This window comes from Hemiscyllium ocellatum, chromosome 4, assembly GCF_020745735.1.
Source record: "Hemiscyllium ocellatum isolate sHemOce1 chromosome 4, sHemOce1.pat.X.cur, whole genome shotgun sequence".
Lineage (NCBI taxonomy): Eukaryota > Metazoa > Chordata > Chondrichthyes > Orectolobiformes > Hemiscylliidae > Hemiscyllium > Hemiscyllium ocellatum.
Genome location: NC_083404.1, coordinates 89792450 through 89817750, shown reverse-complemented (window position 1 = coordinate 89817750; position 25301 = coordinate 89792450). Strand labels below are relative to the sequence as shown.

Genomic DNA, 25301 nt, shown 5'->3' with positions numbered 1-25301 from the left:
TTTTTCCCAATAACCTAACGGTTTCACAACAAGTAATACTAGCTCATTACTTCCGGTATAATTAAATTCAAATGCCTCAGCTTTGGCAGGATTTGAACTAATACCTCTCAATCATACATCGATGCCTCAGAATTTCTGGTCCTGTTACATTAAGCAAGATAGTACAATATACCTCACTTCTACAGCTTTGTACATATTCCTAAATGGAATATCCTCAGTGGAATGCAAAGCACAAATGGAGCATGGCCAAACAAAGAGATTAACATTCTCCTGCAGGAATTGTTTTGCTTTGGCAACATTCCCAAAACTCCTTCGATTCAGGAAGGGTCCCAAAAGATTAGAAAATATTTAAGTGTACTCCCTTTATTCAAAAGGGGAAGGCAAAAAGCCAGAAAGTTAGCCTAACATAGGGAAAACGTTAGAAGCTATTATTAAAGTAGTTATAAAGGGGCACTAGCTCTATGTTCCAGATAATCAAGCAAAGTCATCATGTTTACTGAAAACAAAATTCTTGTTTAACCAACCTATTGGAACTCTGAGAAAGTAACATTTGTGGTGGATAAAGGTGAAACAATTGGCATACTGTGCTTAGATTTCCCAAAGACATCTGATACAGTGCCAAACGGTTTTTACAGAAAATAAAAGTTTTTATGGCTAACATGTTGGTTATCAACAAAAATCAGACTGAAGGCACAATGCGTCCTTGACAAATTGGCAAGACCATTAGTGGCATGCGCCAAATATCACAGCTGCAAACTCAACTGTCTAGCATGTTATCTAAATGGTGAGGGACTGCAGAGCTGATATTCAAAGGTATCTGGGTATCCTACAGAATGAATTACAAAGTATTTTAGGTATAGCAAGTAATTAAGAAAGCTAATAAAATGTTACCATTAATTGGGTAATGCACCAGTCATAAAGGGCACAGGTGAGACAAATTTTGGAGAACCGTATACAATATGGATCCCTTTATATAAGGAAGGATGCGTGTATGTTGAGGCAACTTCCTCAGACGCTGCCAAACCAGAGTTTCAGCCAGCATTTTGTTATTTCAAATTTCCAGTATCAGAGAATTTTGCCTTTATTTACCAGATTACTACCCGGAATGGGAGGACTGTCCCGAGGGAAGGTTAGACAGGCTTGATACAATAGGCTTGATCACAAGTACTATATTCTTCCACGTGAAGGATGTTCCTTCACGTGGGAGAATATAGAACTAGTGATCAACTGATTAAAAATCAAGGTGCACCCAGTTAAAACACAGATGAGTCAAAATGTTTCTTCATAGAAGGTCAAGTGTAGTTGAAACACTCGTTCAAAAGGTAGTGTAAGTTCAGTCTTGAATAGAGGTGAATAGACACTTGGTAAGCAAAGGAAAAAGTTTTCAGGAGTAGAGAAGGAGACAGATTTTGGGTCACAATCAGATCGGATATGATCCTATTAGATGAAGGTGGTACGAGGAACTGAATGACTTACTGCCATACCTGGTTCACATTTAGAAAACTGGTGAATAAGTACTTCAGAGCAATCAAAGGTTTATGCAATAAAATATTTCACCAACAATTGCATAAATCATAAGAATTATAGAAAATTAAAAGTAAATGTTATTAGATTAGATTAGATTACTTAGTGTGGAAACAGGCCCTTCGGCCCAACAAGTCCACACCGATCCACCAAAATGAACCCACCCAGACCCATTCTGCTATATTTTACCCCTGCACCTAACACTACGGGCAATTTAGCATGGCCAATTCACCTAACCTGCACATTTTTGGACTGTGTGAAGGAACTGGAGCACCCGGAGGAAACCCACATGGGCATGGGGAGAATGTGCTAATGCTGAATGCTTCAAATGGCCATATTTTAATTTCATTGCTAAAATTTTGCTTATTTAAAACAAAAATATTCCCACAACTACAAAGAAAATGACAAAGTACAAAAAGAAGAAAATACAAGTTACTGAACACTTGCCTGGTACAATTAGTTCTGCTATAATGTGGTAACTCCATTCTCGTGCAATCCCATGTTATGAAAAATTCGTGTAATTGCAGCACCATTTAAACCAATTGGGTCGGAATCGCAGTGTAACCAATACATGCTTAAAACTTCGTACTTTAGAAACAGTGTCCCCAATTTGCCAATCATTTTATAGTGAATTTGAGTTAATGAAACATGCATTATAGCAGAATGACCTGAATGCGCATACATTAAAAATGTGGAAAATAAGACAATAATCATATTATTGATTCTTTACCTGTAACAGTGAATTTGAAGATTCTGCTTGGAAGAGACCTCCCTGCGTATGTGTCCGCATTACTTTCATTCAATACCACTTGTAGCTTTAATGTGTAGCTTCCAAGTTTATTAATATTTTCTAGATTAAAGTGAAATTCAAATATATCAAATTGATACTATAGAACCATGAAATTCTGGACTGTGCCAGGTTCTTTTTACTTTCAAACACCGACCTCAGTTACTCTAACGGAGCACATACTGAGGCACAGGAAGATATTAAACTGAGTAGTTTTGTTTCACAGAAAGGTGAACATATAGAATACATTTTCTAAGTAAAATCTCAGACAAATCCGTAATTATACCAGTAACAATTTTAAATAAATCGAGTTTACCATCCATTAACAGCTTCTCTGGTTAACCATAACAGAAGTCCTTGTAATATTCCTCCTAACAAACCTAACTACCCACTCGGTATTTTAAAAACATTATATGGTCAGAGACAGCTGGGGATCAAAGAACTTTCCAACACAATGTGACCATGGTTCATTATTTTTAATCTATTTAGGTAATAAAGTGGCAATTAGGAAGAATTAAATTACCTTGCCTCATCCCCTTGGTCAAGGAGATTCAGACTGATTATTTAAATTTCATTTGCATGCCATTGCCTTTCAACATCATTCCTTTTCCTTTTAAATCCCCCTGCCAACCGTCATCAGAAAATCTTTTGATTTTTGTGCCATCCCATCTAAGTTTCCTACCTCCATACAAAAAAACGTTACATTGTGAACTTTTCTGTTCTGACACCTGAAACACAACTGTTTCTCATTCCATAAAAGTTGCCTGCCCTGCTCAGCATTTCCAACATTTTCTGTTTTTTTTATTTGAGATTGCTAGCATCCAAAGTATTTAGCTTTAGTCATAAATAGTTATGGCATTGCCATTGAAAAAATGTTTCTGTTGCAGATTTTAAGCATCTTGTGCAAATGTGTTTTAAAGAAATTATTATTAATATGTCTACAATGACTTAAGCTTTTATCCCATGTCCTTTGTGAAAAGGCAACATTTCAAGACAGATTATTTCCTTCTTGAAAGACTCACCCATCTTTTTGAACCAATAGGGCCACTTGCCACCATGTTGACTGATATGAGAAACTATTTCTTTGTCACCACCAGAAGCTGTAATAAAACAAACATATCTCAACTTGTCATTACCAATGCAACCTTTACCATTTAAAAAGTAAGTAACAACTTCAGACAATAAGATAAATCTTCTTTTAATATAATCATGCTCATGGTTAAATACTTATGTGCACAAAATTTATTCACACATTTGAGTTAAGGCCCAGTTCAATTATTTGGATGTTGGGAACAAAAAAAGGAAGAAGAAATCTGAATTTTTTAAAATCTAGTTTCAGCTGATAGCATTAACAGACAAGTCAAATTGCAGACTGAAAACTGACTGCATGGGATCTTTGTCTTAAGTTTATCACGGTGGTCATTCACTGAAAGACAGATAAATTCTATTACCTCATGTCAACATGCTACAGAGGTTCATTACACAAAGGGTAAAACAAAGATATATCAAGCTATTTGGATATAGAACACAGTTCAAAAATCTTAAAACATCCAGATCTATTATCCAGCACTGTACAGCAATTCAAATCTACAGAAATTTTAATACCATTTTAAATTAAGTTTACTTAACTGATTCACACAGTTTCTGACCTGTAAACTGTGGAATCATCTTGCAGAACAGAGAGCTTTAGTTTTATCAGCTTCTAATAACCTGCAAATTTCTTACCAAACACTTCTTGTCTGGAAGTTGTACAATCTAAACTTTTCTACTGCTACAACCTATGCCCTTAACAGCTCTCTCCAGGAGAAAGACATGCTTCTGACTTCAAGCGGCTGCCTCTGTTTAACCTAGAAGAATGTACAAAGTTAACTCAAAAGTTGAGGTTCTTAAGCTTCCGTTGACCTTCATTAGGCTAGGGAATGAAACGTCACAATTGATGCAAAATTGAAAATTGGAATGAAATGTTTCAAATCTCAAAGTTATACTAGGAGACTGAATGAAGTGATCAGCCAGTCTGCACTTGGTATCCCCCAAGATAGAGACCCCATTATAAGTAGGGAGCATGGCATACTCAATTTTTGTAAAAAAAAAGGACATATTAAATCACCTGTTTCAGTTGGATAGATGTGGTGTGCCCTGAACTTGAATAAGATGCCATAGAAAAGGAGGGGGATTTCAGTGACTGGAAACCTCTCTTGGCCCTTTTATTGCTGAAACAACGTTTCTACATTTCCTCAGTTCTAATGAAGTATCAACAAGCCTGAAATATGCCTGACGTGGTCATTTCCAACATTCTCTGTTTACATTCCCCCACTCTTGGTATTTTGCTTTTGTCATGTGAGAATGCCCACTGGTGGAAACAAAGATTTCCAATAACCATCCAACCACTCTTAACAGGTCTAACTTTTGAAGGTAGGATGGGTAGAAGAAACTGCAAGAATTGTACCGATCACTAATGCTGGAGCTGTGTACGCTCAGGCTCAGGCCATTTTGGACAGGCATTCTCCATCAGGCTTCCCAAATTGTGATTCCACTTCAGGACCTCGGGGAAATTGCTAACAGCTTTCAGTCTGCTTTAAATTTTTGCATTAGTGATGGATATTGCCTATTTGATTGAACATTGAGGCCTGAATAACTGCATTCTTGGAACAGAAATATGTAGGTATTTTTTTTTTTTACAGAAAATCACAGGTCTCTAACACTCCTCTTCCTTCCCCACTAAGCTTGCCATCGTGGCCTGTAAATTTTCCTGCTCCTCTTCCACAATTCAATGGAAATAGCAATTTCCAAACCTCAGAATGGAAACAAAATGGAAAAATGCTGGAAATCACTGATGATAACAGAAAACAACATACTTTGCTATCAATAAGATTAAAATTGGAGACCATTTGCAACTTTCCATAAGGTAGAAGTCCATGAAAACATTCAATTTACAACCTTCAATATGAAAGTCAAATCTACATATTCATTATTTTAATGTTACATAAACTCAAGCCTCAATAGTAATAGGTAAACTGTCCAGCACTAGGACCAAATCTATTAGGATTTTTAAATCAGGTTCAAATGATTTTCATAAGTATAATTAATACTGTCACCAACAGCAAGTAAGCAACTGCCTGATAATGTGGTTACCTTAGTTAGATAACTAATCTTAAGATAGACAAACCACCATAAGTTTTGTAAGCTTCCACAATGTGAAGCTTCCAAAGGGCAGTTCTCTTCTCTTCAAAAGCTAGTTATCTCAAGTATTATGCCATTTATTTAAAGCTCCAAATCACATCGTCAGAGCTGGTTTGTGTAGCATAACATCACAAAAGGGTAAATGATAAGTCAGTGGTGAAATCCACTTCTGAACGAACAGGACACTTTCTCCCTTAGCCCTTATGGATAATCTTGACTATGAATAAACTGAAATTTTGGGATTTGTATGTAGATGAAAGCTGTCTTACTTTCTGGATATGGTAAATAGACAAAATCTCTTCCCTGGGATGAGGGAGTCCAGAACTAGAGGGCATAGGTTTAGGGCGAGAGGGGAAATATATAAAAGAGACCTAAGGGGCAACATTTTCATGCAAAGGGTGGAATGTGTATGGAGCAAACTGCCAGAGGAAGTGGTGGAGGCTAATACAATTGCAGCATTTAAAAGGACTCTAGATGAGTATATGAATAGGAAGGATTTGGAGGGATATGGGCCAGGTGCTGGCAGGTGGGACTAGATTGGGTTGGGGATATTTGGTCGGCATGGGCGAGTTGGACCAAAAGGGTCTGTTTCCGTGCTGTACATCTCTATGATAACATTTGGACAACTCTTTCGGATAAATGGCATGAGATCTAATGCTATGTTGTTCCATTTCTTAAATTAAAGCTATTTTGGCACGAAAGTTTACACAGAAATATCAGTAGTCTGTTGTTGTGCATGGTATAATTTGCAGATCTTATGGGAGAATTACATTTTAGTGAAATCCACAATTCAATGGAAACCTGATGGAAGTAAAATTATCAATCTTTAGATTTTGTCTGTATTGCTGCATGCAGGTATAAGTCACTGGTTTGAAAACTGTTGAAGTAATCCATAGAATATTGTTAATACCAAGAAATGAAAGACTTCAACACAGTTATTTTACAGTTAATTTAGTACTTTTGAGTAGTGTTACAATGTAGTGATCACAATAATTCATGCAAAGCCTTTCAAATAGATGTCATTAAGTATACACCTTGGTACTATATTTGTGTAATATTGTGAAACACTTTACTGAGCAAACAGCAAACAGATTCTCAAATTAAAAATGAGTGTAACCACTAAATGGAAAAGGCAAATAAGTTACAGAAATCTGACTCATGTCTCAATCAAACACTGCAATAACAACAGCACTCAAAAGAGCTCAGAAAATAAATTACCTAGATTTCCAGAACTTCTGTGGGCAGAGTTGGGCCTGCACCAACAGCAGACAGTAGTCTAATGCAAACAAAACATGAGGAACTGTACCCAACCTCTTGGTACTTTCATGAGGGCACACTGGCTGTGCACCTCATCAAAGGGGCATGCAGTGAAATAGACATTATAGTTTGTCTGCAAAACTGCTGAGTGTATGCTATTCTTAACCAGTGTTAATATAGACAGGAAAATTTACTTCAACCATACATTTTAATGTGTCATTTAATACAAAATTGTAATAAATTAAAAATGGGCAATGATAATACATTTTAAACATAAATTATTAATGCTCACAACCATGTTTAACCGCTAGCCAACTGGTAGAAATCTTGGCTGAATTCAAGGTTAAAAGTTAAAAATCTACTTAAATATTTCAACACAAAAATCAAGGCTGACACTCCAATGTCTCACCAAGTGGTATTACTTTACAACATAAGAACTAGAGAAGATGCTGGAAATCAGAGCCAAAAAGTATGGTGCTAGCAAAGCACAGCAGGTCAGGTAGCATTCAAGGAGCAGGAGGGTCAATGTTTAAGTATAAGCACTTCATCAGGAATGGGAGGAGTGGGGGGTCCCACAAGTTGTGCACATCCAAACACTTCATCTACTGTGTCCAATGCCTTCAATGTGGTCTCTTCTAACTGGGGAATCAGGACACCAACTCATGGAACATTTTAGGGAACATCTTGGGGTCACATGCACCAAACAATCCCACAGCCCTGTGGACGACCACTTAACTGCCCCTCCCACCAAGGATATGCAAGTCCTGGGCTTCCTCCACTGCCAGATCCAAGCCACTCTTCCACTTTGGGACCCTTCAAGCATAGCATCAACGTCAACTTCACCAGTTTCCTCATCACCTCATCTCAAACCCAAGCCTCCAACTTGGCACCGCCCTCTTGAACTGCCCAATCTATCCACTGCGCCCTCCCCTCCGACCTAACACTATCACCCCCAACCTGCATCGACCTATTGCCTTCCCAGCTACCTTACCCTACCCTCACCCTGTTACTTATCTCACATCCACACCCACACCCCCTCCCTCACCCCATACATTCCTAATGAAGGGCTTACTCCCAAAATGCTGACTCTCCTGCTTCTCATACTACTTCACGCTGTCAAGGGTGCCATTATTTGGATGAGGGGTTAAAACAAGGTGAATGTAAAAAAATCCTAGTATTTCAATCAAGGTCAGGGCACCATCTCCAATATCTTGGCCAATGACTATCCCTCAACCAACATTATAAAAACAGATTTTCTGGGCATTACTGCTTGTTTGCACACAAACTGGCTACATTATTTCTACATGACAGTCATGACAATTTTGGAAAGTATTTAAGTGGCTGTAAAGCACCTTGGAACATCTAATGATTGTGAAAAGCAATGTATAAATGCAAGTATTTTCTGATTGTAAAGCAGTTGAAAAGTTTAACTAATTACATAATATGCTTCATAATTATTTTCGGAAATTCAAAAAGTCAAGCCATCATTAACCTTATGTGCACTTACAATGCCAAATAACTTTCAGCTCAACCAACAGTTTTTTTGATCCACCATGACTTGTTCCTGGAAGTTTCTGCATAGTTTCGCCTTTTTTATTGAGGATTTCTATTCTTAAAGCACCTGGAAACAGAATCAATACCTTACTTGACAGGAAGATACATTTATTCAAGCTCTTCAGGAAGTTACAAACATTCAATTACAAAATAAAATTTGATATAACCCTCCTGCTCCACCTTGCTTCACAGAATGGACAATTCTGCAGGGTACCATGAGAAGGGGGAGAAACAGCTTATATTTTGGAGAAGTTTAAATCATACAATAGACAGTAAATTGAGAGATCAATGCTACAGCTTGGTTTTCTTGTTAAGTTATTTCAGAAAATTAAATGCTTGCTCCATTGTATTAATGGCTCTAAGTGTAAAATTTCAATTTTAATAGTGAATTCCATATATTCAAATTTTAAATTCTACAAACTTTATTATGAACTACGATAGCTTTTCATTTAAATATAACTTGTGCCAGCTCAGTGTATCAAAATCCCCCTTCAGTGTATTTACTTTACTTCTATCTTCATTCTCAAAATTGACTTTTCTCCAATAAATAATTTTGGTATTTGAACTACAGTGCATTGATCCAAAAGTCTTAACCAAACATCAGCTTTCAACTGGCAAAATTACCTCATGTAATTTGAGAGACAGAGACACAAAGGAAGTCTTTTCAACTGCTGCTAGCACAAAAGCATATTTTAAAAAATAAATCAGTGTAAAGTTTAGGATTTAAGAACATGTATATAAATCTCCCAAGTCACTGGTGAGGTAACCAGATTCAGTCACTGATGTGGGAACTGAACAGCAGACTTAAAAACTGTACACAAAAATAAGCTATCACAATGGTACAATAATGATGATCTCCCTTCTGTCGATCTGGCTGCAGGTAAATTGCTGGGCCAAAATAATAAAAGAAAATTGGGAAGGAAGAATCAATTAAATAATATGGAATCTGGACACTGAGATTCTGCATTGTTCACAAATTGTGATACAGGCATCAGATGCATGTTCAAGCCTGATGCGCTATAAGTGTCCCCAAATCAACCTGTGCAATGGCCAACAGTGCTTATATTATGGAACTTAAATGGAAATAAAATAAATAAATGGAATAGATTTTCTTCTCACCTATAGGCATTCCTGCTTGTCTGCTTTCATTTGCAGTAAGTGCATCTCCTTCTGGCCAGGTTACAGACAGTTTATCAGGGAGTCTGTTTCAAACAAATGGTAAATACATTAATACATTTAAAAGCATTTGTTTTAAATAAATGATTGAGAATTGGTATTATCTGAACTTCTACTACCTTGCCATTTCATCTTCTATATACTTCTTGATGACAGAAACAGCTACAGTTCTATCCAACTTAGAGATTGGAATGGTCTTCACCTCATCATACAAAGCTTGGGGCTCCTTAGCATCCAGGAAGTGAAGAAAAGAAAAAGCATACAATGTATTACTGAGCTATAGCGATTTATTTTCCATCAAGTCATGGATAATATCAGCCAAAACAGCTAATAGAAATGGCTTGGGATGGCCACCAGTTTTAATACCCTACTCTATTTGGCATGGGGATGCAGAGGGCAGCCAACCTGAAACCATCAATTTAGTGTAGATTAGCTTATTTCCCCATGTCTTCAGACCTTGTAGTAGCAAGTGAATGTAACTTTGCATTTACATCTTATTTTGACAAAAACATTTAAAATAATCTTAAAAAATGTATTTCATCAGTGCTTTAACCCATGGAATTTTAAATTTTGATTTACCTAATAACGACAGAACCACACAACGGTATTTTCTTTGTAGATGCCTTTAATTTTCAAGATGCACATAATATATAGTGACAACTGCTGCAGGGAATATTCAAATACTACATACTGTCAGAGATGAAAATGAAGCCAATCTTCAAACTCAAAAGAGAACATATTTCAAGTATTTTAAAATATTTTAACGATATGAAGCTTAATTACCAGGTTTAAGGAAACTGATAGATATCACCTCATTCGATGTAGCTTCTTCTCAAACAATTCTGTCAATTCAAGTAGCAGGAATTCATCTTTCACCACAATTGTTCACAGTATTCCAGCTGGGGTCTAGCTAGTGCCTTGTACAGTTTTAACAAAACCTCTCTAATTTCATACTCTATTTCCTTTGAAACAAATCCCAACATTCCACTTCTACTTCTCTATTATCGACTGAGCTCAGATGCTAGCTTTGTCATGCACATGCAAGGACCCACAAACCTTTCTGTATGTAGCTTTCCGCAGTCTTTCTCCATTCAAATAATACTGAGATATGTAGAACCAATTTAAAAATCTAGTTTCTGACATGTCCAGTTTGTTTTCCTCAACAGATGCTATCATAGCCAGAATCAGAATGCAGATATTTTTAGCCCTGAACTTCAAAATGTGCTTTTTCAAAGAGAACTGTCCAGAGACAATAACTAAGCGTAAAATAAAGCTTGCATGTGACAGATGGGAACTAACACCTAAATGTATCAAGAAAATTTCAAACAGATTGGACTGTGATCCTTCGTGACGACAAAGATAATGAGGGGGTGATGAGTCGTTGTTCAACAAACAGCATTCTTTTTGAATTAAGTCCCAAACTTCAGAAATACTGTGCTTTGCCCTTTAAAGAATACATAGGCTAAGTTTCAATTCTATTGGAATGCACTAGGTAAACTGAACATTCTTATGCAGTCCACCCTTGGTTTGAGAATAGCCTGATGTGACACTCACCACTGAACATTCATCCCTACGTACCTATGTTGCAGGTAGCCAATCTTGCCTAATTTTGAGTGCTGCCAGTCAACTAAAAAGTCAAAGGAAACTCTCATCTTAAAAGCTGGAACTTAATCACAGTTGAAAAACCAAGCTATGCAATCTGAAAGAGTCTGCAAACCTAATATCACGAGGCCAACTACTCACTTAGGAACATCAGTGCTACTGATATCCTTTATAAATGTGTTGTGTTACAAATGCATCTCTCAGTTAGTAATTAATACACTTACTCTATTACGCAATATTCTAGCAGTGGCCTAACCAATGCCCTGTAGAGCCACAACATGACCTCCCAATTCCTGTACTCAATACTCTGACCAATAAAGGAAAGCATACCAAAAGCCGCCTTCACTATCCTATCCACCGGCGACTCTACTTTCAAGGAGCTATGAACCTGCAGTCCAAGGTCTCTTTGTTCAGCAACACTCCCTTGGAAACAGGCCCTTCGGCCCAACAAGTCCACATCGACCCGCCGAAGTGCAACCCACCCATACCCGTACATTTACTCCTGACCTAACGCTACAGGCAATTTTGCATGGCCAATTCACCTGACCCGCACATCTTTGACTGTGGGAGGAAACTGCAGCACCCGGAGGAAACCCACGCAGACACGGGGAGAATGTGCAAACTCCACACAGTCAGTTGCCTGAGGCGGGAATTGAACCCGGGTCTCTAGCGCTGTGAGGCAGCAGTGCTAACCACTGTGCCACCGTGCCACCCACTAATGCAGCGGAGACCAAGGAATTGGGAATATGGGATCGCGTTTCTACAGGGGGCAGGGTGGGAGGAGGTTTAGTCAAGGTAGCTGTGGGAGTCGGTCGATTTAAAGTAAATGGCCGTGTTGATTTGGTCGCCCGAGATAGAAATGGAGAGGTCTAGGAAGGGAAGGGAGGAGTCTGAGATGGTCCAAGTAAATTTGAAGTCGGGGCGGAAGGAGTTGGTAAAGTGGATGAACTGTTCAACCTCCTCATGGGAGCACGAGGCAACGCCGATACAGTCATCGATGTAGCAGAGGAAAAAGGTGGGAGGTGGTGCCAGTGCAGCTGCGGAAGATAGACTGTTCCACATATCCTACGAAGAGGCAGGCATAGCTGGGGCCCATGCGGGTGTCCACGACTACTCCTTTGGTTTGGAAGAAGTGGGAGGATTGGAAAAAGAAGTTGTTCAAAGTGAGGACCAGTTCAGTCAGTCGAAGGAGGGTGTCAGTGGAAGGGTACTAGTTGGCACAGTGGGAAAGGAAGAAGCAGAGGGTTTTGAGTCCATCGTGATGGGGGATGGAGGTGTACAGGGACTGAACGTCCATGGTGAAGATAAGGCGTTGGGGACCAGGGAAGCGAAAATCATGGAGGTGGTGGAGGGCGTGGGTGGTGTCCTGAACGTAGGTGGGGAGTTCTTGGACTAAGGGGGACAGGACTGTGTCGAGGTATGCAGAGAGGAGTTCAGTGGGGCAGGAGCAGGCTGAGACAATGGGTCCACTGGGGCAGTCCGGTTTGTGGATTTTGGGCAGGAGGTAGAAACGGGCGGTGCGGGGTTGTGGGACTATAAGGTTGGAGGTGGTGGATGGGAGATCCCCTGAGGTGAAGAGGTTATGGATGGTCTGGGAGATGATGGTTTGGTGGTGAGGGGTGGGGTCATGGTTAAGGGGGCTGTAGGAGGTTTCCGCAAGCTGGCGTTTAGCCTCAGCAGTATAAAGGTCGGTGCGCCAAGCTACTACCGCGCCTCCCTTGTCTGCAGGTTTGATAGTAAGGTTGGGGTTGGAACGAAGGGAGTGGAGGGCTGGACGTTCCGAGGGAGAGAGGTTGGAGTGGGCGAGAGGGGTGGACAGGTTGAGGCGGTTAATGTCGCAGCAGCAGTTGGCTATGAAGAGATCGAGGGTGGGTAAGAGGCAAGCACGGGGTGTCTAGCTGGATGGGGCGTGTTGGAGGCAGGAAAAGGGGTCGTCAGAGGGTGGGCAAGAATCCTGGTTGAAGAAGTAGGCGCAGAGGCGAAAGCGATGGAAGAATTGTTCGATGTCTCGCCACGTGTTGACCCCGATAGTAGATTCTCCTGCTCCTTGGATGCTGCCTGACCTAATCTGATGTAACCCATCTTCGCTGTCCACTATAACTCCAATTTTGGTGTCATCTGCAACTTACTAACTGTACCTCTTATGCTTGCATCCAAATCATTTATGTAAATGACAAAACGTAGAGGGCCCAGCATCGATCCTTGTGGCACTCCACTGGTCACAAGCCTCCAGTCTGAAAAACAACCCCCACCACCACCACCTCTGTCTTCTACCTTTGAGCCAGTTCTGTATCATTCAGTGGGAATCATTCAGCGAAGTATTACTATGGGATCCCAACACAAAAACAAACCAAGGGGTGGGGGGGGTCTATCTGCATATCCTTACAATCGTGGATGTTACTACCAGTTTGCCAGAGACTGTTCTGTTGAGAATCATATATGGTAAGACAGTGGTGAGTGAACTGACTCAATTCTACACCCAGTACAGTCTGCCCATTTAGTTCCTGTCAGACCAGGGTTTAAGTTTTAATAATATTCCAGCCAATCATGGTATATGGGAATGACTCAGTGGAAGTCTTCACCCAGTCATAGGGATGTTAGAATGGCATTACCACATCCTAAAAACAAAGGCCACGTTATACTAGTATCATGATTAGGATTAAGGATTACATTTTCTCCTACTCATCAATAAGGTGTCACCCAATAGGTCCACTGGCTTACACTTCTTTGATTTTGTTTACAGGCATCAAAACAAAGAGCCTCAAACTAATCAAGGAGAGGTTTAAGAAGATAGGAGACAACCTTATGGTATCATCGTTCAACTATTAATCCAGTAACCCAGTGAATGTTCTGGGAACCTGGGTATGAATTCTGCCATGGCAGCATTCAATATAAAAACCCGGATCTAAGAGTTTAATGACGACCATAAATCCATTGTCAAATGTCAGAAAAACCCAACTGGTTCACTAATGTCCTCTACAGAAGGAAAAGACCATCCTGACCTGGCCTGGCCTACATGTGACTCTTGGCAATCTGGTTGACTCTTAATTGCCCTCTGGGCAATAAATGGTGGCTGAGCCAGCAAGGCCATCATTCTGTGAAAAAAAACAGGAGGAGCAAGTCTCTATGTTAGACCACGTAAGAGTGGCCCTGTGATTTGGCCTTAGAACAACTGCCAATCTCCCAAACTGTGATGAAAGACAAAGCAGACAAACGTGCCAGGAGCCTAACTTTTCAGCCAAGAGTGTGTGAATATAGCCAGCAAAAACAGGTGAACCTTTACATACAGTAGTGAAACAGCACGGGGAAATGAGTAATCTGGTTGAGACTCTGGAATGGGGTAAAAAGCAAAGGGTCAGCCATGTCAACGTAATAAAGAAATACAATAGCCGAGAAGGAAACAACAGACAGCGGTCAGTCCCACTGCCACCAATCTAGTGGAGGAGGTTAACAACTGGAATTAATTGGAAAGATATTGGTGAAGCCTACATTGAATCAGACTTAACAAGGCTGCTCACTGCATGTAAACGTGTGTGCAGAGATAAGCCAAGTTGCACCATCCTAACTACATAACGTGGATGTACAAAAGTCTTCTTGCGTACAGCAACATTCCTATCAACAAATCTCAGAAAAGATGGCTCAGGTTCAGGAGGAGATTAACTAAGCACTGCAGCACCAACTAAAGAGCCTGACAGTAGGAGCTGGAGCTCTCAGGCTGCATTCCTGCCCAAGTCAAACAACTGCATTCATTACTTAAAACTTAATGCAGTTACCACATCTATATTTCAGTCACTCATCCAAATTGATGATATATATTGTGATAAGCTGGTGCCAAAGCATTGATTTCTGCTGCACCTTTGCTATCATCCAAGTACATGTTAGAAATCAACACATTTATTCCAATTGCTTTTTGTCTGCTAGTTTATTCCCAATCCATGCCAACATATTAGCATAACTAAGAGTCAGAGAGATGTACAGCATGGAAATAGACTCTTCTGTCTAGCTCATCCATGCTGACAAGATATCCTAAATTAATCTAAACGCATTTGCCAGCACTTGGCCCATATCCCTCTAAACCTCTGCTATTCATATACCCATCCAGGTGCCTTTTAAATATTCTAATTGTACTAGCCTTCACTACTTCCGCTGGCAGCTCATTCCATACACACACTACCCTTTGCATGAAAAAATCTCATCCACTTTGATTTTGCACAATAACCTCTCGTATTGCTCTCCAAAAATCTAAAAACACAACAGCCGCTGGTTCTCCCTCATCTATTCTCGTAATTCTGAGCCTTCATAAAACTCCATTGGGTTTTTCAAACATGATTTCCCCTTTCATAAATGTGTATAGAATCAGAATCCCTACAATGTGGAAACAGGTCCTTCCGACCAGTTTCTGTAGAACTCCTGTTGCTTCTAAAACACTTCCTGTTATCATATCCTATAAAAGCAACTCCAGCATTTTCCTCACTATTGATGGCAGGCAAACCACAAAAGCATCCCAGCTTACCATTCATTGGGATTTACCAGCTTTCAGTCCCATTAATTTCTCAAGCACTTTGTTTATTTACCAGTTTTCTTCAATTCCTCCTGCCCAAAGGAATCATTTCCCTAGCAATTATGGGAAGTTGTGTGTGTCTTTTGAAGAAAGACAAGTTGTTATTTAATTGCTCTGCCATTGTTTGTTCTCTGTTAACAATTCCACTGGTTTAGACTTCAAAGGGTTGAATACTGTTTTTATTTAAAAAAACAACCCTTTAGTTAGTAAATGTCCTCCTGAATTTGTGCCATCTTTTCTGGGCTTTGCTGAAGCTCTAATACTCCGCTTTCATGTTCCTTTCATACTCTGGTTTGTCCTTCTCAGTCAACCTTTTGGTACTCCTCTGCTTAATTCTAAACTGCTCCCACTCCTCACACTTGCTAATTTTTCCAGCTACTTTACATATCTCCTCTTTGGTTCTAATACTATCCATAAGTTCTTATTAGCCGTGGTTGCGCCATTTTTCCCATTGTGCCCATTCACCCAAAGGAATGTATAATTATTTCTATTCATATATTTGTTCCTTAAATATTAGCTACTGTATATCCACAGTCATGCCCTTTTGTGTTATCCAGTCTGCCAGATTCAACTCACCCCTCATATCTAATAAGTTTCCTTTTGTTCAGATTAAAATTCAACTTGCAAAGACTGAGAATCCAAAAGTACTATGTTTAATTTCAGTTGCAATTTTTAAAAGACAACTGTGTACAGCAAATAATTAGGCTTAAAAAACACTTGTATGGGACTTGATGGAACATAGCATTTAAAGGTGTCAGGGAAACTCCAAAAATTGACTGGACTGCAATCTCTTGCAATGACAAAGATAACGAGAGGCTGTCCTCTGAACAGTCCTCTTAACATTCACAGCTGAATTACTCACGTTGCTGGCAAAAGTTCTGAGTGCTGCAAGTCAGTAAACAAAGGCCTCCCCTGCCCACCTTTAATACTAGAATTGAATCATTATCAAAAGCTGATTGCGAAGTCACTGTTATCCTCCCAAAGTCAGTGCTACCTCTAACACCCAGAGCGTTGTAGCAGTGCATGACTAAAGTTGACAGGATAGCCACCTACAGCTTTTTTTTAAGCTAACACAAGATGGCCAAAAGGAATTGGCAGCTATTTTTGGAGATGTCCATAGCCAGATTTGTGCTCTCTATATAGAGATAGTGGATAAGGGCTGTCCATAAAGATGTGTGCCATTGACCCTGTGTTTATTGGATTGGATATATAGTTTGGGGGATGTGGCTAGCAATGACATCAATGTTGCATTGTAACACGAAAGGTATAAAAATGTTGCATTCAGCTGGGAAAGTTAGTGTCATTGACCTCTCCTCCGATCTAAGCGGTGTTTAAGATGGCAACTGATCAACATGCAAAAACCAGGTGGGAAGTGTTCTCTGGCCTCTCCCATTTAGAGCTCCTAATATAAGTCGCTTCTACTGCCGCTTTGATAGTTCTCCCTCTAACAGCAATGGCCACGTTGGTCAAATATCAACTCTTTGCTGACAATTCAGAAACTGACTTGTATACATTTTAAAATTCTTTTATCTTTTTGGACTTGGCTCATTTCTAATCAGTGTGTGTCGCATTACTAATTGTTATGCTTCGCAATTAATAAACTCACTTCTTAAGAAACCCTGGTGAAATTAGCTCCCTTCAAGCTCATTTGAGTGTGGGAAACAGACATCACCAAGGGAAGGAATCGTTTAAGAAAACCATATTGTAACTACCGAGGGCATAAGTAAATACAGATGCAGGGCCAGCTAATTCTTCCTCACCTGGGAACTTAACCATTTTGTGTACCTTATCTGGAGCCACAAATTGCAAAACCTTGCACCTAGTCTGATTATAACAATGCTGACTGACCTTTTCAGTGCTCCTAATATCCTTACGTTGATTTAGAGTAATGCAACTTCAGAACAAACTCTGTCTTTCAATGAAGAACACTGCTCAGACAAATCCAATTTGGAGATTAATGCATAATAAATGCTGGCCCAGCCATGACACGCACAGTACATGAAAGAGTTTACTAGGACTATGTCAGAACTACCATTATCATAGCAAATGCAATGGCAGCACAAGAGACTAAAGTCTTCACAAAATAAAATCTTCTCAGATCTTATAACAATGACTGATTACCACTCATAGATAACAAACTTAAATATTTCTGTACATTGCAAATATATTCCAGATTTTCAATAATTTAGCAAGGTAATAAAAGGATAAATACAAATATAATTGGATATGATTAACGTAACATTTGACTATGGGGCTTTATTAATAACATTACTTACCACAGCTACTTGTACTTCTCCTCCAGTAGAATACACATCACCTTCATGATCACCATAAAGGAGGAAACGAACTATGCGTCCATAAATTATTGGCATCGTTTTGATAGTTTTCACCTGGAAATACAGATATCCTTTAAGTTTGTGCCTTTCAAATTAATTCTACAGACCGAACTGAAAATTCAAAATATTTTCAGCATTTGATTGCATATAATATGAATTTCATTTAACAGCAAAACAAAAGTATACATATTGAAGTGGACCAGAAACATCTTGCTATATTTGTGCCATAAAACTTTCCCCTTCTACAGTGCCAGGTTAAACCTGACATCAAGTTAAATGCATCTTCACACACCTAACAGTAATGATGTCATCAAGCAGGCTGAGCCGGCAGTTTACTGAAGAACAAAAATAAATGGTTGGGACGTACTCAAGATTAAGCAAACAAAACATATATTTTTATCTTAATGAGGAAATCTGACTTACCATAAATATAAAATTAGTTCTTCAGGAGGATTTTTCAGTAGCAATAAAACTCAGGGAAAACTGATCTGATTCAATAAGGATTACCTTCAAGGGATTTTACTTAGGAACACAGGAACAACCCTGACTATTCAGCCACTGGAGTCTGTTCCAATAAGGTAGAGTCATAGAGATATCCAACACAGAAACAGACCCTTTTGCCCAACTTTTCCATGCCAACCAAATATCCTAAAGTAATCTAGTTCCATTTGCCTGCATTTGGCCCATATCCCTCTAAACCCTTCCTCATACCCATGCAGATGTCTTTTAAATGTTGTAATTGTACCAGTCTCCACCACTTCCAATGGCAGTACATTCCATACATACAACACCCTCTGCATGAAAAAGTGGCCTCTTAGGTGCCTTTTAAAATTTTCCACTCTCACCTTAAACCTAGAACCTCTAACTCTGGACTCCACTACCCAGGAGAAAAGACCTTGACTATTCATCCTAGTCATGCCCCTCATATTTTATAAACCTCCATAAAGGTTGATAAACCTCCTCAGCCTCCGATGCTCCAGAGAAAATAGCCCCAGTCTCTCCCTATAGATCAAAATATCCAACCATGGTGACATCCTTGTAAATCTTTTCTGAACCCTTTCAAATTTAACAACATCCTATCTATATCAAAGAAACCAGATATTCCATACCTTCTAACTATTCAATGCACTGACAAGTGAAGGCAAGTATACCAAATGACTTCCTCACTACCCTGTCTACCTGAGACTCTATTTTGAAGGAAATCATGAGATCTGCGGCCTAACTTTGTATCTGCTTTTGGCTCTTATCTCTTCACGAAACAAAAATTTCTCAATTTTAAAATGAACACTGCCTGCAAACAGCATCCACAGCTGTTTACAGGCAGTGTTCCAAACATATGTGTAGAAATGCCTCCCAATATCTCACCTGAACAGTCTAGTTCTAATTCTCCGATTATGCTCCCTATTTCTGGAATCCGCAACCAGTGCAAATAGTACGCCTTTATCTACCCTGTCTTTTCCTTTTAATAGCTTGAACCCTTCAATCAGATTAGCACCTTAAGCTTTTAAATTCCAGAGAAAACAGGTCTAATTCTTAAGCCCTTAAAGTTAAATATCATTCTTGTAAAATTATGTGGCATTCCTTCCAACACCAATACATTCTTAATGCATGATGTCCTGAATTGTTTACACTACTCCAAGTAGATCTAATCATGGATTTGTGTAACTGCAGAATACCTTCAGCATCCTTGTACTCTGGTTCTCTCGATATCAAGGACAGCATTTCATGAGTTTACATGATTGTTTTCTGCACCTGTTCATGACATTTTAAAGATCCATGCACCCTGAACGCCCAATACCCTTTGAACATGCACTGTATTTAAATTTCATACAATCTAAAAAGGTCCTTGAACCATCCTTACTCATCCAAAAATCAACAACCTTATCCTTGTTTACGTGGCACTCCATCTGCCACAGTTTTATTCTTTCACTTAGCAAAAAATTACAAGGATATTGATAGGCTATCTACACTGTCTACTTTGTGTGTCATCAGCAGATTTGGATATATGACTTTCTATTCCATTATCCAAGTGATTAACAAATAACTTGAATAATTCAGGCTGTAACAAAGATCAGGGATTCAGGAATAGCAATGCCATTGGACGTCAAGGAGAAACACAGTCTATTAATCTAGCTTTACAGATAACTGCTGGAATTTGACAAGTTATCAGCCATTACATGCCCTTGGTTTATTAGGTTATTTAAAAATTTTAGAAATAAAAGCTCAAAGTGAGTCGCTAACAAGTTCAATTTTCTTCAAACCTCAACTTTCCTTTTACCTAATGCCTCCTCCATCCCAAAGCTGTTGCTTTTTTTTATTATTGAGATTACAGTTCCAAATACAGGTTCCTACCTGACAGCACTTTCTATGTTCAACCAGAGTAAACAGGATATTAAATATAAATTTCCTTTCAATCCACATCCTTCATTCACTAGCATACACACCCAAATAGGGCTCCATTAGATTATGGTAAACATCAACTCCAACTCAATTTCCTCTTCATCACTGATATTTAGCTGACACAAGTGCAGTGACTACAAACGAAGTTCGCGATACAAGCGTACACAATTCAACTTCTTGCTATGTAAATTATCAATCAAAACAGGACTGGAACTGGTCAACTGCTGGATCCTCTGAATAAAATATATGGAGTCAATCACAAGGGTCAGCATAATACAAGTTGTCTAAGCAGCCTATCTGCCACACGTTACTGAGCATTTTGTTATGCTGAGGATTATTTAAACATCCATTATCAAAAACACTTTTGGGTTCAGCAATCCAGAGGCAAAAGGAAGATCATTTGGCTGGTTAATTTCTATCTATTGTATCAATATTATGTGCAGAAACGTACCAAGTCTCCTGCTTTGAAGGTCTTGCCATCCCATTCAATACCAGCATATAAAGCCCAAGGACTCTGCATTCTTTTAGATGGTAGATCACTCCTTGTGATTGTGCCTTTATAACAGCTGAACTTTATTTGCTTGTCATATTTCTCATGGCATTCTTTAAGCCACATTGCAAATTCTCTGTCTATCTTCATTCTTTGCTCCTGAAGGAGAATTTTATGTCACAAATGTTACTCTTATCAGAATCAAAATGTTCAAAGCCTATCTGTAAATTAGAAATTACCGCTAGTACAGGCAGGATAATACAACCTTAGGGGGGAAAAAAAATCATTAATTTTGAATGTTATTAGGATGAAATGGTTCAAAAACTGGCCTTTTATTTTGAATAAAAATTAAGGGGCTCCACAACACACTTTACAAGTATGAAAGCTATTAGAACAATAAATATTGAGCTTTTGACACTACTGATTAGTGAAAGCAAAATATGAGAGACAAACCCAGGATTGTATGTTCAAGAATAATGGAGAAATGAGATGAAGTATTTCTGCAGTGTTCTTATTCCCGTGCAGAAGTAGAGATTTCCATTGGAGAACAAAAGGCAGAATTTAGGACCAAAGATACACCTTAAATATCATTTCTAAAATTCCATTATAGTGGAACTTGATGTTGAAAAAATATCAGCCTCCAAAGCAGAGGTTGGAAAAACAAATGCAATAAGTTGAAATGGTAACAAATTATAATAAACACCTGTTAAAAGGTTGAAACCTTAAAGCTCTCTGGAATGTCTTCTTATATTTCATCATTGTACAAAGTCTTCATTAACCCTGGATCATTTTTTCAAATTTTTAGTGTGAATACATAAATAGCCTTTCTTGACATCGGTTATGTCATTATTCAATGTTCTAAACTTCTCCAGAAATCGTCTTTTACGAAGATTACACCTCCTATTATGGTAAACTTTTGCACAAAGCAATCTATTTTAACTTGTACACATTCAATTATCCTTCAAACTAAACTGACTGTAGATAAATTTCATTTCTTATACCCTATGACTGGTCATGTTGTACAGGGATTGCACTCCAAAGCCCGAGGAGACGACTCTCAGTTTCATCTCCTATATGAAATTGATTCCTGTTAGTTGGTGCAAATATTTGACAGACCTGTTGACTTCGCAGAAGTGCAGTAGAAACTCCATTAGCCCCATAATAGTTGCCAAAGTATCCAGAAAAGGAATATCAGAAAAGCAAAACCAGATGAGAGGAATTTTGTGATCAATAAATTTTGAAAATCTTTTTCTAAAGAAACATTATTCCATTACCAGGTGTGGAATTTGGATAAAATGAATTGCACATGGTCTTTGGAAAAAGGACACTTGATGTGTTGAAAAACATATTGCTTTATCAACTTAATTGATCTTAACGCAATTATTAATCAACAAACAGCCTGTTCTTTGCATAAAGAGTTAAAACAATTCAACTGTTCATAATTTTATTTTCCCATTCAATTATACACAAATTACATTTCCATACCTGGCCATTCACAACACGTGTGAAAAGTGTGTTCTTATCCTTCAACTTCAGTTCTAAATCCATAAATGTCAACTTGTTGGTGCTGACCTGAAACTTATCATTGGTAAAAAGCACCCCCGAGATCCTGTTGTAACATTCCAGAGCCACGAGTCCTCTTTTCTTGGGGGGTGCACAAAACTCAAAACTGGAAAAATAAACATGATTAGCATTTCTACAACCGTAACATGCAGAATGTTTTTCATAACATAATACTAACTTGTTATTTCACGAGAAAGTTTATTAAAGGTATTTTGATGCTGAGGGTACTTGAACCCTAATTGGCAAATTGAAACTTCAGTTAGTGAGTTTGCAGATAAACTGTAGATTTTGAAACAGAAGACATACAGATCCTATCGTAAACACCAACATAAAAACAAAGATGTTGGCAAACAAATAACATATTAGTAAGGATGTGCATATCCTAAGACAGAATAGGACTGGCTGTGATAACTTTACATCACTCAAGTCTCTCCTGGAACTAGGGAGCAAATTATCAAAAAGGGCTGCACAATCACACTTCAGCAAAATCATTAAAAACTCAGAAAAGGAAAGAACAGGCACAATATAAATCTGCAAAACAAGATAAAAATTTCATTTAATCTTACTCTTCCACTGTGGTGTAGGGAATCAGTCTTCCATTCCAAAAGCATTCAAATATTGGTCTTTTGCCTCTGGCTCCTTTATCAACAGAATAACAGTCTTCCTCATCATCCTCAACAGTATCTTAAAAACAGACAAAAATGAAAAATATTTAAAAGATTCAGAAGACTTGTTACAGAACTCCAATTCTTCCTTCTGTCATTCTCCAGCTACCTACTAATATTCTAATGTACTTGTTACAAAGGTTATTTACAAGTTGAATAAATCCAACATACATTTGTAGTTGGAAAACACACAATTCAATTATGAATCCAAGATTTTATAATTAGGTTCAACACTCAAATGACATAAGCATTTTTGCAATTTCATGAAATAAAATGAACAAGTCCCAATATTATGACATGGCAAAAGACAGAATGGGTTCTGTCCACTAATTTGAATTTCTCTACTCTCGAAATTTGTGGCTGATCAGTCGTTTCAGTATACTCAAGAACTGTCAACAGATTTTTGATATCAAAGGAATCAAGTGTGTGGAGATAAACAGGGATAGGATCATTGTGAATGGTTAAGTGGGCTCCATGGAACAATCTGGGGTCAGTTAGCTCAGTTGACTGGACAGTTGGTTTGCAATGAAGCGTGACACCAACAGTGAAGCTCTATTTCTCAACATCAACCCTTGCCTGAGGCTGGGTGACCCTCAGCTTAAACTCACTACTAGTCATCTCCCACTAATGAAAAAGTGGTCTTATGTTCCCCTGGAACTTTCTCTTCTTTACCTACTTGTATTTATACTCTTATAAAACTTAAGTTACAGTCTAAGTTCAGCATGCATTACTTTGAGTGTGTAAGTGAATTTCAATAATGTAAAAGAAGTGTTCACTATGGTCGGCATGAATGGGTTGGACTGAAAGGTCTGTTTCCATGCTGTACGTCTCTATGACTATGTTCTGGTGGTCTCAGATTCTGGAGATTAATATCACAAAAATCAAATTAGTATTGCGTACTTGTACCTTAAATGCTCAGACCAGAACTCAGATGGGTTATGGTGGAAGTTGGTAAAAGAAAATAAGAAAATGCTAAATGTTAGAATTATACTTACTGAATGTACAGCTAACATCTTCAGGATAGGTTTCTTTGTCATAGAGGAATGGATGATAGCGTATTACTCCTTCAACAACACCTTCTCCTTCTACGTGTGCTTTAAATTCAAAGCAGTCTGCAGCTGTGTTGATGAAGAGAGTCTGCATGTCATCTTTTATTTCCCTTAAATTCACGATCTTTGGGACTTTTCCCTTCTCAAACATTGAGATCTGACACAAAGACATGAAAAACACATTAAAATGAAACCATACTAATAATGGAGCAAGTTGCATAAACCAATCTGCATATAACAAAACAAGCACATTAAATAGACATTTCTTTTCCATAACTTTCATTAATTTTAAAATATTAATTACAAGTAGGAGGATAAATCAGGAGAACAAGGGGAAGTCCTTTAACATCTATGAGGTTGCAACTGACCGAATGGCCCATTGGTTAATTTCACTCCCTTAACGCCAGTAACCAACAGAGAGGACTGTGTTGAAAAAATGAGGTTAGTTAGTGTGGATGCAACTTACTGCTGATATGAACATTTGCTTTTATTGGTCTTTCTATAATAAATACAATTCTAATCACAATTATGGTGCAGGGTTACTTACAAACCAAAGTACAAAGTTTTAATATCTTGAAAGGAACAAATGATTGGTATTCCCCATTTGCTTAAAGAGGCAGGACAAACCCAACTGAGATATTGTAGAAGTTGCTCATTTTGCAATTAGATTTCCTTAATTGTTTAAATAAACTAACATTCAGACTAAAACGGGTTCTAAAAATTATAGTGATGAAGGTGCTTTATCAGGATTTATTTTAGAAATACTAACTGATTATAAATAATTGCACCAAATTCTGAGAGGAGACAGAACAGTCAGAATCTGTGTTCCCGATCGCTACCAAGGAGATAAACAATAATGTGTTCCTGCAGAAAACTTTCAGAGAATTTGGAAAAAGATTGGCAAGATTTCAAAAACAGACATTCTTAGATCAGCCTTGGTGCCATCTGCTCCTGAGTACTGGCATTGGTGGATAAAACCAATGTGTGCGTGCACACACATGGAGGCAGGTGGGAGGAGGAGGAGGAGGATGAGACAGAAAGAAGGCTGGAAAATTTGAGAAGATCGCGTTTGGCAAATTTGATTTAACATGCTGGGCAGGTAACCAGGAGTGATGGGAGCTATGCTTCTGATGTGGTCTACCTGGACTTAGCACGGC

General features: G+C 38.5%; 1 protein-coding gene across 2 annotated transcripts in view; it reads right to left on the bottom strand.

Moving 5' to 3' along the window:
• smchd1 (structural maintenance of chromosomes flexible hinge domain containing 1) overlaps positions 1 to 25301 on the bottom strand; it is a 124375-nt gene that overhangs the window by 79915 nt on the left and 19159 nt on the right. For both annotated transcript variants that reach the window (XM_060823603.1, XM_060823604.1), the window contains exons 10-19: positions 24091 to 24301; positions 22997 to 23114; positions 22353 to 22536; positions 20829 to 21026; positions 17918 to 18031; positions 9598 to 9704; positions 9422 to 9504; positions 8256 to 8369; positions 3334 to 3411; positions 2255 to 2374 (exon numbers count right to left, since the gene is read on the bottom strand). In XM_060823603.1, the coding sequence (XP_060679586.1) occupies positions 2255 to 2374; positions 3334 to 3411; positions 8256 to 8369; positions 9422 to 9504; positions 9598 to 9704; positions 17918 to 18031; positions 20829 to 21026; positions 22353 to 22536; positions 22997 to 23114; positions 24091 to 24301 (1327 nt within the window). The remainder of the gene's footprint in view (positions 1 to 2254; positions 2375 to 3333; positions 3412 to 8255; positions 8370 to 9421; positions 9505 to 9597; positions 9705 to 17917; positions 18032 to 20828; positions 21027 to 22352; positions 22537 to 22996; positions 23115 to 24090; positions 24302 to 25301) is intronic.